Source organism: Lethenteron reissneri, chromosome 47 (assembly GCF_015708825.2).
Source record: "Lethenteron reissneri isolate LAM-NWPU_2019-01 chromosome 47, ASM1570882v1, whole genome shotgun sequence".
In the NCBI taxonomy this organism is placed as follows: Eukaryota; Metazoa; Chordata; class Hyperoartia; order Petromyzontiformes; family Petromyzontidae; genus Lethenteron; species Lethenteron reissneri.
The window spans coordinates 2,660,168-2,673,433 of record NC_083825.1 but is presented as its reverse complement, the minus strand read 5'-3'; the positions used below and the strand labels follow the sequence as shown (position 1 = coordinate 2,673,433).

General features: G+C 57.9%; 1 protein-coding gene across 1 annotated transcript in view; it reads left to right on the top strand.

The window, feature by feature from the left end:
- LOC133354342 (paladin-like) overlaps positions 1-13,266 on the top strand; it is a 37,558-nt gene that overhangs the window by 1,016 nt on the left and 23,276 nt on the right. Inside the window, 7 exon segments of the mRNA XM_061571105.1 lie at positions 4,053-4,232; positions 4,964-5,242; positions 6,636-6,829; positions 9,089-9,164; positions 9,586-9,749; positions 11,420-11,522; positions 11,822-11,926. Coding sequence (XP_061427089.1) covers positions 4,053-4,232; positions 4,964-5,242; positions 6,636-6,829; positions 9,089-9,164; positions 9,586-9,749; positions 11,420-11,522; positions 11,822-11,926 — 1,101 coding nt within the window.

Below are 13,266 nucleotides of genomic sequence, written 5' to 3'. Positions count from 1 at the left end.
TATAAAGGCCGGCACGGCACACGGAAGGGGTGGGGAGCCAGCAACTCGCCCGCACCGCGTTTGTCTCTTCCCAATGTTGATGTTGACACACCGCACCAGGTACTCATTTGAGGTTGATGGAACCCGATCTAAGAGCTTATTGGCTCACAGGGTCATTCAAAATAAACTACTACTACTCAAGAAGGCCCAGGAGTGGTTTATATATATTTATCACCAGTGATCTAGCCCCCCCCCCCACACACACACGCCTGCGCACAATCACACACTGACCCGCACAAAGAAAACTATCCCCCGTATAGCCTTTAACAGACTTTTGGGGCAAGTGCTGTTAGCGAGCATGAGGGGGTGGGTGGCCAGCACCACGCCCGGCCACCTTTGTCTCCCCAGTGGCGATGTTTACACACCACACCAGGTACTCATTTGAGGCTGAGTCGACCTAGAGGAGGCACAGGACACGGTTCAAATAATCCTGATAGCAATGGTGATGGTAAGAGCCGTGGTGGTGATGGTGAATTCTGTCTGGAAACCAAGCCGTGGTGACCGTGATGGTGGCTGTGATGAGGGACTTGCCTGCCCGCGACTCACGAACTGCATTATTCAAGATGTTCATCAGTGTAACATTTAGAATAATTCTTGACATCACAAAGTGGAACGAAAAATGAAAAAAAACACTCGAAAAAGAGTACGATGGAGAAGAGATGCAAGCTCCAAATAATCAGAGTAATATTCACCATTTATGTCTTGTCCCAATAGTATAGGGCCCTGTTTTACTACTTTTACAATCTAAAACCGCACCCCTCACCCCTTATTGGGGCAATTGTCGAGATCGGCCTCTGTCCCCCCGGGACCGTCAACGTTTAGCAAACGTTGGTATTTTTGTTTTTAATTAATCGCCCCTGGGACCTCCCCCCCAATTTGGCGAGACGGGAACGTGGCCGGGCCGATGAGCGCGTTGCGTGCGGGCAGGCGCGGACTCGCTGGGGACTCGTTAGACGCGAGCCGAGGGAACAACCGCGTTCGAGACATCGGCGCACGACGTGGGAGCACGGGTGGTTGGTGTTGTTGTTGTTCTAGCACGTGCGTATGTGTGTGTGTGTGTTGCTGTCGTTGTCTGCGTGTGGGCTGGGGTGAAGGGTCTCTCGTAGAACTGCCTCCGGTGGAGGGACTTCCACCAGCAGTGGCTCGAGCGGCTAGTGGCAGGGTTGCACCTTCTGGCCGTGCCACGTGACCCGCACGGCCACGTGCGTGCCCCCATTAAAGATGCAGCGGGCTGCCCGTGCCGGGGCACGTGACGTGTCCCTACGCCGATAGCCAGAAGCCCCCCCCCCCCGTGGGGAACCGTCACCCGTATCGGCTCACAGTCCACCTGCACCCCCCCCCCACCAGAGCTTGGCGGGTTTCATATTACAGCGGCACCTCCACACCGTGAGCCAGGGCCTACGGTACTGTGCGGTGGCAGATTGTTGTCGTTATCATCATCATCATAGTAATGACAAAAATATAATAATTCCTGTTCGTATCGCGCGCAGAATTCTCGCGGCGATTCGCCGACCCGGTTACGCCTCGAACGTGAGCACCTTCTCCGGTCCGCGTGTTCCTCTCCCCGTCTCGGCGTGACTCCCCTCCTCCTCCATGCTTCTCTGCACGTGTGTAGTGTTTCAGCTTGTGTTCCACGTTACGTGTCAATGCCCCGCGATTCCGAATCCCGTGTCATGGCAGGCGACAGGGGGACACTCATTTGGAAATCGAACATTGGTATTCCGTCTTCTTGGTTTTTTCGGTAAAGTCACATAGAAGGGAAGTAATAAAATAATAAAAATAAAACATAATAAAATAATTCTCACGACGTTTCGGCTACAACGCAAGCAGCCGTCTTCAGGTGAAGAATGAGACACTGCCAAGCTAGGAGCTTATATATAAGCTGAGTTGGAGGTGGAAGAAGAGCGCCTTAACAAAAGAATGTGAATATCAAGAGGAATTTAGCATATTCATGGGAAATGCGTAGGAGGTGGGCGGGGGGGGTTTCAAAGTCATATTATGCCCATGCATTATGCAGGATCAGCAGCACCAAAGGGAGGGGGCAGGGGGTAGCATTAACAAAGGGAGGGAATGTTAATAGTATGTAGAAGCAATGAAACATGTGAATGGGAGAACGTGGCAGGAGACCCGCAGCGGAGCAAATAATGCATTCCCTGTGGAGAACACAAGATACACAGTTAATGCCAGTGAGTGGACTGCGGTCTGAATACGGCGTTTGCCACGACGTTTTGGAAGGCTGAAAACCGAGTGGCAGATGCCCGAGATGATTATGCTTTTGCTGTTGCATGTGCCGCGTGGAATGCTGCTGCTGCTGGCCACAGCGACGATGCTGCTGCTGTAGACGCTGCTGCCGCCATCACGACAGGCTGTACATGACTGAGGGGGTGAGATGTACCGGTGAAAGGAGATAAGTGGGGTGATAGAAAGCTTCGAGAATAAGGTGGTGGTGACTGACGGCGATGACTGATGGATATGCCAGCAATGATAGTTTTTTATGATAATGGGCAATGCGGTGTGATGATGGTGATGATGCAAATGGGGGGTTGTGATGGTGGTAATGGCGGTGGGGATGATGCAATGGGGGGTTGCGATGATGGGGATGATGCAATGTGGGTTGTGATGATGGTACTGGTGGTGATGATGCAGCAATTGGGGGTTGTGATGGTGGTGATGGCGGTGGTGATGATGCAATGGGTGGTTGTGATGATGGTGATGATGCAATGTGGGTTGTGATGATGGTACTGGTGGTGATGATGCAGTGGGTGGTTGTGATGGTGGTGATGGCGGTGGTGATGATGCAATGGGGGGTTGTGATGCTGGTGATGGTCGTTCGGTCACATCTTTCGTTGCTCGGTTCCGTTTCCCCGTCACGCCCGACCCCGTGACCCCGTCTCTCAGCACCACGTTTAATCCTCCCCTCTTGGGACCAAGGATTTATCCTCCTCGCGATCCCCGTGGGACTTCGGGGAATCCCTGGCCGGGTGTGGCTCACGACCTCGGTCGGTGACCTCCGCCAAAGGGAAGTTTTTTGCGCAGCAGCCCGCGGTTAGACCGGGGCGGCATCTTCTCTCGAATCTGGGAGTTGTTTTGGTTTCCACTGTCGCGTTGCAATCCACCGGGTGCGAGGATTCCGCGTTCAGGTTCTCCCCATGCCGGCCCAAAAAGCCCGCGGCGATCGCGACGCGCCATCCATGAGAATGAGCACACGCGTCTCGAGACATCGGCTGTAGAGAAAACAAAGGTGAACGAAACCTGCCTTCAGTCAGTCCCTGGCGGCAGGAACTCTGTCTCCCCCCCCTCCAGACGTTTGCATCGCCGACAGAGGAGCTGCTGGCTCACCATGGGTCACGGTTGAGCCTCCCAGAGAGTCGGGATCTTTACCGTGCACGGTCATGGATATTAAATAAAAATGTGACTGATTACCAGGTAAAGCCCACTGAGATGTATAGCATTTTTTTCAGAAGAGATCTGGTCACAAATGATAGCTCAACGAAGTGGGCTTATCATCATGCGGGGAATTTATATTCGCAGCCAAATTCTCTAAACACGCGTTTTTAAACATGGAGGGAAAACCCGGAGGACCCTGAGAAAAATCCACGCGACCACGGGGAGAAACATGCAGATTCCAAATATACAGCAGGCGTCAAGGTCAGAATCGAACCCACGATGTCCTGCAGACCAGGCGAGGGAGATGACATCTCCTAGCCACCGTGATGATGATGAGAGAGAGAGAGACACGCAAACTTCAAATATACAGCAGCAGGCGTCAGGGTCAGAATCGAACCCACGATGTCCTGCAGACCAGGCGAGGGAGATGACATCTAGCCACCGTGATGATGATGAGAGAGAGAGAGACACGCAAACTTAAAATATACAGCAGCAGCCGTCAGGGTCAGAATCGAACCCACGATGTCCTGCAGACCAGGCGAGGGAGATGACATCTCGCCACCGCGGCACCTTGATGTGGGTGAACTGTCGCCCCCCACCCCACCCCCTCTGCACTCCCCGTCCAGGGCAAGTACTTCCTGGTGAGGGACCAGCCCCGTGGGGCCGATGTGCTGGGCACGGTGTCGCAACGCGGGGCCCCCAATTTCCGGCAGGCTCAACACGGCCTCCCTGTCTACGGCATGGGGCAGCCGTCCCCGGCGGGCCTGCTCAGCCTGCTGCAGGGCATGTGTGACGCCGGCCACACCGTGAGAGCCCAACACACGTGCATCACACCACATGCGCACCGCACCACACCACACGCGCACCACACCACACGCGCACCACACCACACGCGCACCACACCACATGCGCACCACACCACACGTGCACCACACCACACGTGCACCACACCACACGTGCACCACACCACATGCGCACCGCACCACACCACACGCGCACCACACCACACGCGCACCACACCACACGCGCACCACACCACACGCGCACCACACCACACGCGCACCACACCACACGTGCACCACACCACACGCGCACTACACCACATGCGCACCACACCACACGTGCACCACACCACACGCGCACGTGGCCAGGGATGTGGTGGAACAAATATTCCTGCCCTTTATCAGTACACTGCTAGATGAAGGCCTCCCCACGCTGTGTCGATCATGGCGGTTGTTTGACCATATTTCCCCACACCGGCCCCTGCGGGTTGGTGAAGTGGGGGGGTGGGGGGGGGAGCCGTGAGCACATTTACGCGTCCGTGCGTATTTGTCCGCGACGCATCAGCACTGGGAGACAAAGGCGGCCGGGCGCGGTTTGTGGCGACGCATCCCTCCCCTAGCGTGCCGCTCCGGCCTCAACAAGGCGCTCGCTAGCGGCGCTCGCCCCACCGACAGTCGGTCGCAAGCTACGTGCGCGGGGGGGGGGGGGTAGGGGGAGCGACCTCCGCCTGCGGTGCGCGCCGTGTCCCCCGCAGGAGCTGCTGCTCGTGAACCTCCGCGGGGACCCCGTGGTCTTCCTGCCGCGCACCGGCCCGGACGACGACGACGACTTCGCGGCGTTCGTTCCGCGCCGGCCGGGCTGCCCCCTCGACGTCCCGCGCCCCCCCGCCCCGCCGCCGCCGCCGCCGCCGCCGCCGGCGCCTCCGCACGCCGGCCCCGCCGCGTGGGGCCACCGCGGCGGGCGCTGCGGGAGCCGTGGCGGCGGTTGGGCCGGCCGGGAGGTGGACGCCCTGGAGCTGAGCATCCGCCGGGAGGTGAGAGGGAGGGTGAGGTGGCAGGGAGGGGAGGTGAGAGGGAGGGGAGGTGAGAGGGAGGGGAGGTGAGGTGAGAGGGAGGGTGAGGTGGGAGGAAGAGAAGGAGGGGAGGCGAGAGGGAGGGAGGGGAGGCCAGAGGGAGGGAGGGGAGGAGAGAGGGAGGAGAGGTGAGAGAGAGGGTGAGGTGAGAGAGGGGAGGTGAGAGGGAGTGAGGGGAGGTGAGAGGGAGGAGAGGTGAGAGGGAGGGGAGGTGGGAGGGAGGGGAAGCGGGAGGGAGGGAGGGGAGGTGAGAGGGAGGGGAGGCGGGAGGGAGGGAGGGGGAGGTGAGAGGGAGGGGAGGTGAGAGGGAGGGGAGGTGAGAGGGAGGGGAGGTGAGAGGGAGGGGAGGCGGGAGGGAGGGAGGGGGAGGTGAGAGGGAGGGGAGGTGAGAGGGAGGGGAGGTGAGAGGGAGGAGAGGTGAGAGGGAGGGGAGGTGGGAGGGAGGGGAAGCGGGAGGGAGGGAGGGGAGGTGAGAGGGAGGGGAAGCGGGAGGGAGGGAGGGGAGGTGAGAGGGAGGGGAGGCGGGAGGGAGGGAGGGGGAGGTGAGAGGGAGGGGAGGTGAGAGGGAGGGGAGGTGAGAGGGAGGGAGGGGAGGTGAGAGGGAGGGGAGGCGGGAGGGAGGGAGGGGGAGGTGAGAAGGAGGGGAGGTGAGAGGGAGGGGAGGTGAGAGGGAGGTGAGAGAGAGGGAGGGAGGGAGGCTGCGCTCTCTCGCCGGTGCACCTGGTGCCGGGAGGCGAGGGCCCACGGGACGGGAAGTGGCCGCTCAGTGGCCGCGTTGTTGCGGCCGCTTTCGCTTCGTCTCCCCGGTGGACGAACTTCCAACTGTTGGGGGATGGAGCGTTCGCCGGCCGTCTCAGGCGTGGGGTTCCTCCGTGCACTCCGTTGTTCTCCTGCACGGATAAACGCATTCATTCATTGAGGGAGTTGGCCAAACATTGCAATGTAGGGCCGCAGAGCTCGGGCGATTGCTGGTCACGCTGGCTCTGGCTGCCTCCCCGCTCGCCTGTGGCTTCCCGCGCCTCTGAATCTCTCCGTGCTGCGAGAGAGTGGACGAGCACTGCTTGCGTTAGAAATTCTAGATTGTTATCATGATATTTATTTACCTCTGTATATGTTGAACTTCTTTCCCACCGTACGTAGCCAACCTTGCTAATCGGAGGTGCGGGGGAAGGACAACAAACTAAACACAAATATCAGTTCAAAATAAATGAGTTCGCTCCAGTGGCTACCTAACATCGGAAGGAAGAACGTTCCAGACGGCCGCAGGAGTGCACCTGAAAGCGCGCGATGCTGCGACCGCCTTGCGATGAATGTCCGTGGTGTCGGTGATGTCCCTCGCCCTCGCCCCGAGTAGATCCTGGACTTTGCGTCACTGAAGCAGAGCACGTACTACGTGTACGAGGAGCTGGACGCCACGGCCTCCTCTGGTGGCGGTGGCGACGCCGTCACCGCCGGGGCGGCGCTGCCGTGCCGACTCAGCGAGGACGACGATGTCCGGACCAGCGAGGAGGTGTTCTGTCGGCCACTCTTCACCGTGCCGGGCCTGCGGTGAGTCCGGCGACGGGCTCTCACCGCACTCACTCTCACCACGCTCACCACGCTCACCGCACTCACTCTCACCACGCTCACCATGCTCACCGCTCTCACTCTCACCACACTCACCGTGCTCACCACGCTCACTCTCACCACGCTCACCGCACTCACTCTCACCACGCTCACCACGCTCCCCACGCTCACTCTCACCACGCTCACCACGCTCCCCACGCTCACTCTCACCACTCTCACCACGCTCACCACGCTCACCACGCTCACTCTCACCACAGTTAATCTCATTATTCTCACCAAACTCAATCTCACACTCCAAACGCTCAATATCACCACGTTCACTCTGCCCGCAATTAATCTCACACTCGCTCACCACACACCCTCACCGCACAGCCTCACCGCACACTCACTCACCCCACACACTCACCACACGTACACTCACACCACACACTTTCACCATACTCACCAGTCACCACACACGCACCACACCCTCACTCACCCCACACACTCACCAAACGTACACTAACACCACACACTTTCACCATGCTCACCAGTCACCACACACGCACCACACACTCCCTCACCCCACACACTCACCACACGTACACTCACACCACACACTTTCACCATGCTCACACAGATCCCCCATATTACCTTTAACAGACTGTAGGGGCAAGTGCTGTTAGCGAGCACCTATGAAGGCCGGCACGGCACACAAGGGGGTAGGTGGCCAGCACCACGCCCGACCGCCTTTGTCTGCCTCGTGGTGATGTTTACACACCGCACCAGGTAGTCATTTTAGGCTGAGTCGACCTAGGGGAGGCCCAGGACCGGTTCAGATAATCGTCACTGGTGTTGGCCGTGAGTGGGAATCGAACTCGGGTCGCCACTACCGCTCCCCACATACTCTCACCACACACTCACCACACCCACACCACCCATTCACCACACACACACACCACACACACACACCACACAAACACCACACACACACCACACACTCACCACACACACACCACACACACACTCACCACACACTCACCACACTCACCACACCCACACCACACTCACACACATACCACACACTCACCACACACACATACCACACACTCACCACACACACACACCACACCACACACACCACACACACCACACAGACACCACACACTCACCACACACACACACCACACACACCACCCTCTCACCACACAGACACCACACAGACACCACACACCACACACACACTCTCACAACACACACCACACACACTCACCACACACACCACACACACACCACACACTCACCACACACACCACACTCTCACCACACACTCACCACACTGATCCTGACTGCTACCAGGAGGCGGCGATCTTGAGCTGAGATCGTTTCGCTCACTCACGCTGCCTCCGCCACTGAGCCGCGATGGTGATGTAAGAGAGCCATGCCATGAGTCGGGGTGATGAACTGGTAATATTTTTTTAATTTTTTTATGATCAGTGGAAACAAGAAGATGCTCGGTGTAGTCGGCACTTTGCTTCGTTCATCATTTCGTAAAAAAATTTATTTTAAAACTTTGCTTTATGTAAATCAGTACCGTAGCTACGTGGTAATGTTGATGTCGTGGTGATGTCGCGACTCCCAAGTTGATGTTTTTCTCAGCAGCTGAGCGCTCCAGAGACCAGGATGGTCTCCTTTGCCCGGAGTGATGTCGTAGCGATGCCGTCACTCGATGCGTTGATGTCGTGGTGATGGTGTGATTGATTATGTCGTTGTGATGCGGTGATGGTGAAGTAGCGATGTAGTTGGTGACGTTGCAGCTGTGCCCGTGGTGATGTGATGTTTTGGTGACGTCGTGGTGATGTAGTGATGTCAACAAGATGTTGCGATACCCGTTGTGATAATATAGTGGCTATGTGGTGATGATGTGGATATGCGCTTGGTGACGTGGTAATGATGTGGTGGTGACGTGGTGATGATGTGATGACATGGTGATGACGTAGTGATGTGGTGATGACGTAGTGATGATGTGGTGATGTTGTGCTGACGTGGTGATGACGTGTTGACGTGGTGATGACGTGATGATGACGTAGTGATGATGTGATGACGTGGTGATGATGTGGTGATGATGTGGTGATGACGTGATGATGATGTGGTGATGACGTGGGGATGTGATGTGGTGATGACGTGGTGATGACGCGGTGATGACGTAGTGATGACGTCATGATGATGTGATGACGTGGTGATGACGTGGTGATGATGTAGGTATGCCCGGATCCCGTTCCCAGTGGAGGGAGCTCCTGACGAGGAGGCGTTTGACGACTTCATCAACCTCATCCGTGTACGTCCGCCCCAAAAACATAGTACCCATCGCATCGCGGCCGTGGTGATGGTAATGGCGTTGTAGGGGATGTTGGTGATGATGGTAATTATAATGACGGTTGTGATGATGAATAGAATGCAGATAATGATGAACTGTAATTGTAGCGACGGTCAAGATGATGATTATGATGACATCTTTGTCCGAAGTGCAGCAGCATATGGGCCAAGCGATGATGATGTCAGTGATGATGATGATGGTGTTGATGATGACAATGACGGTATTCGATTGAAAATGATGATGACCACGATGATGGTATTGATGATGATGGACATTACTGATGACGACAATGAAAATGGTGATGATGATGAGTATGTTGCCATTAACTCTGCCCGAGTGAGATGACGATGATGACGACGACGATGTTGTTGTGTCGGTGCAGCAGAGCCCAGGCCTGGTGGGCCACGAGGTGGCGGCCGGGGCCACCGTGGCGCCAGTGCCGGCCTTCCTCTTCACCTGCCGCAGCGGCACCGGCGGCACCACCCTGGGCATGGCCCTCGCCTGCCTGCTGCTCGGCCACCGCCTCGGCTTCCCGGCCACACCACGGTGAGGCCCGAACCCCCTCGCCACCACCACCGCCCCCCCACCACCACCACAAGCCGTAGCTCCCCCCTCGCCACCACCACCGCCCCCCCGCCCCACCACCACAATCCGTAACTCCCCCCTCGCCACCACCACCACCACCCCCCCCCGTTCCCTCACCACCCCCCCACCACCACCACCACAATCCGTAGCTCCCCCCTCGCCACCACCACCGCCTCCCCCCCCCACCACAATCCGTACCTCCCCCCTCGCCACCACCACCACCACCCCCCCCCGTTCCCTAACCACCCCCCCACCACCATCACCACAATCCGTAGCTCCCCCCTCGCCACCACCACCGCCCCCCCCCCCCCCCACCACAATCCGTACCTCCCCCCTCGCCACCACCACCACCACCACCCCCCCCCGTTCCCCCACCACTCTTCCACCACCACAATCCGTACCTCCCCCCTCGCCACCACCACCACCACCCCCCCCCCCCCGTTCCACCACCACCCCCCCACCACCACCACCACAATCCGTAGCTCCCCTTCGCCCCCACCACCACCGCTTCCCCCCACCCACCACAATCCATACCTTCGCCCCCCTCACCACCACCACCACCACCCTTCCCGTTCCCCCACCACCCCCCCCCACCACCACCACAATCCGTAGCTCCCCTTCGCCCCCCCCACCACCGCTTCCCCCCACCCACCACAATCCGTACCTCCCCCCTCGCCACCACCACCACCACCCCCCCCCCCCCCGTTCCCCCACCACCCCCCCCCACCACCACCACAATCCGTAGCTCCCCTTCGCCCCCCCCACCACCGCTTCCCCCCACCCACCACAATCCGTACCTCCCCCTTCGCCCCCCCACCACCACCCCCCGCCCGGCAATCTTCTCTCCACGTAGGGTTGCCAACTCTTGACTGAAGCCATTCGAGAGGATGTTTTTTTATTATTTCATAGACGTATATTTTTGTCTGTGTTTAGAAACGTTTTTATTTCATGTTGAGTATTAAGTGAGATGATGGCGCTTTTTGAGTGGCAGATTTGTGCCGGCAAGGGGCCACGCGTAAATATATGTAAACAAAAATGAAACTGATGTCTTGAAATAACCGATGATTAAAATCTCCCGTATTGATCTCAGCAGTGACCGGGAGGAGATCGATGCCGATCCCGTTAGAGGCTCCCCATCAATCCAGGAGGATGGTTGACAACCCCACCTTCGCGTGATTATCGAAACAACCTACTCCCGGATTATATGTGGCGATGCAGGGTATTGACCGGGCCGCAGTGAGAGGTGGGGCAGTTTTCCCTGGGCCTCAGGACACGAGGAAGGGGGCCGCAGAAACAGCTGTGGATGGCCTCTAGAGGTGGCCGGGGGGCCTCAACCTGCATTTCCCCTCGGGCCTCCAAAAGAAACGACCATTGGTGGCCCTGGCTATTGAACACAGCGTGTGTGTACACACACACACATCACAATCAGAATCTTTCTGTAGACTGGAGGAATCCGATGAGCTATGAAGCTCTTTTTCACAGATGTCCACGTACGTATACAGTGTCGACACGCCATCGCGTCTCTCGAGACGCCGTACAGGATTGGCGAGTGCGTGTTTTTTAATTTACTATGGGGGTTGCTGTCTTGGTGCGTGCGTGCGGGTGGTGGGGGTGGTGCTGGCGCCCGCTAGGCCTGGCGACGGCGCAGCAGCGGAGACCCCTCCCATCCCACGGCTCCACTTGATCACGAGCTTCCTCGACATCGTCCCCGATGCACAGCAGATCCTCCACGAGGTGCACTCACTCGGACACGTGACGCCGCCCTTTCCCACGCCACCCTGTGCCACACCACCCTGTCCCATGCCACCCTGCCCAACGCCACCCTGTACCACACCACCCTGTGCCACACCACCCTGTCCAATGCCACCTTGTGCCATACAGCGCTCTCCCACGGCACCCTGCAATGTGGTTGTTGGTTCTCGTTGACTGCCATGACGTTGTTTCTTGGGACGATGCTTTTTGGATATTGTGCCATTGTTGTCTCGTCAAGTGGACTGTGTGGTTGCTGTGTGATTGTGGTGCGGGCGTTGCAGGTGGACTGTGCGGTTGCCATGTGCTCGGAGCTGTGCAGCCTGTCGGGCGCCGTCTACGAGGACAAGGAGAGGCTGGAGGCCGCCGCGGACGATCGCCAGTCGCAGGTGAGCGAGCAGCGCGTGGCCAGTGCCTCTGCTCCGGCTGGCTCGGCGCTCCGGGACACCGAACCTGGGGGCCGAGTTTCAGCTGCCCATGGTTACGCCGCGTTCTCCGGATCGAGCACGGCGGTTCCTTTGAGCGCGCCCATCGGTGACCGGTGCGGGAGAGTCAGCTCTCCGCAGTCTGAGCCGCGGCTGGCCGGCTGAGACTCGGATTCAAGCCAGGGATTCTCGGTTGAGCTGCCAGATTGGGCCACTCGAGGAACTTAAGGGATGCATTGAAGCATCAATCCACCGCACTCCGACTGAAACCATATCCCGGCTAAATAATCCGGACGCGGACTTCCAAGTTGCCATCAACCTCAACGTAAGCAAGGAGTCGTCTCCGACACCTCCATGATCATTCCACTGCTGGATGAAGGCCTCCCCCGGCCGCTGCGAAGAGGCCGTGCCGACGATGAAACGCGTGCCGCTTCTTCGCCGACTCGGGGAGTGGGAGAGAGGAAAAAAAAAACTCCGAAGCTGACAGCCCGTAGCCACGGTAACGGGGAAACCAAACAGAAACCCGACACACCGCTGCGGCCGTGTACTTTTCCCGGGAAATTAAACGAGCCCCCCGTCCCCCCATCCTACCGCCCCCTTCCCCCTCCCCAGCGGAAGCTGCCCATCAGCGAGACCCCCGACCGCTCGTCAGGGTCACGGTGATTCTTACCCAGTGCCCCCGTGCACCCCGGCCAGGGCGGAGTTTCGATCGAGAGCGATGAGAAACGCAAGGACCACAGCCGGGGGGCCCTAACCCGAGTCGTCTAACCTACAATGGGAAAGAAAGATGTTGAATTAGTCACGCGCGCGATGTTCGCCGACTCGCGGAGACGGGGAGAGATTCAGCGCGTGGGAAACCACGGACGGGCTGGGGGGCATCCAGAACCGGTGCCAACAATTGCCCAAAGCTCTGCGGTTCTATATTTAGATTTTGGTCAACTCAACTCACGAGTGTTTAACACATCCCCATCCAGGATCGCCATAATCGGCTAATCTGTGTATCTTGGCCTTGAGAACTCCTCCCAGACCGTTCCATCGATTTCAGTGAACGAGGAGACTGTCCTTTGAAAGCTTGTGATATGTAGTTTACTCAAATGAGGTCAAATTACTGAAACATTTGACTTTTAGCTTGATATATTGGCTTATCTGCACAAGCACTACTTATCCATTTTACCATTTACAATAACAAGTTGGTAATATGCTCCCATTTCAAATTCATACAATATAGGGTCCACTGTCCTTGCCAGCCTTCTCCACGCTGCCCTGTCTCCACGCTCTCCCTGTCTCCACGCTCTCCCTGTCTC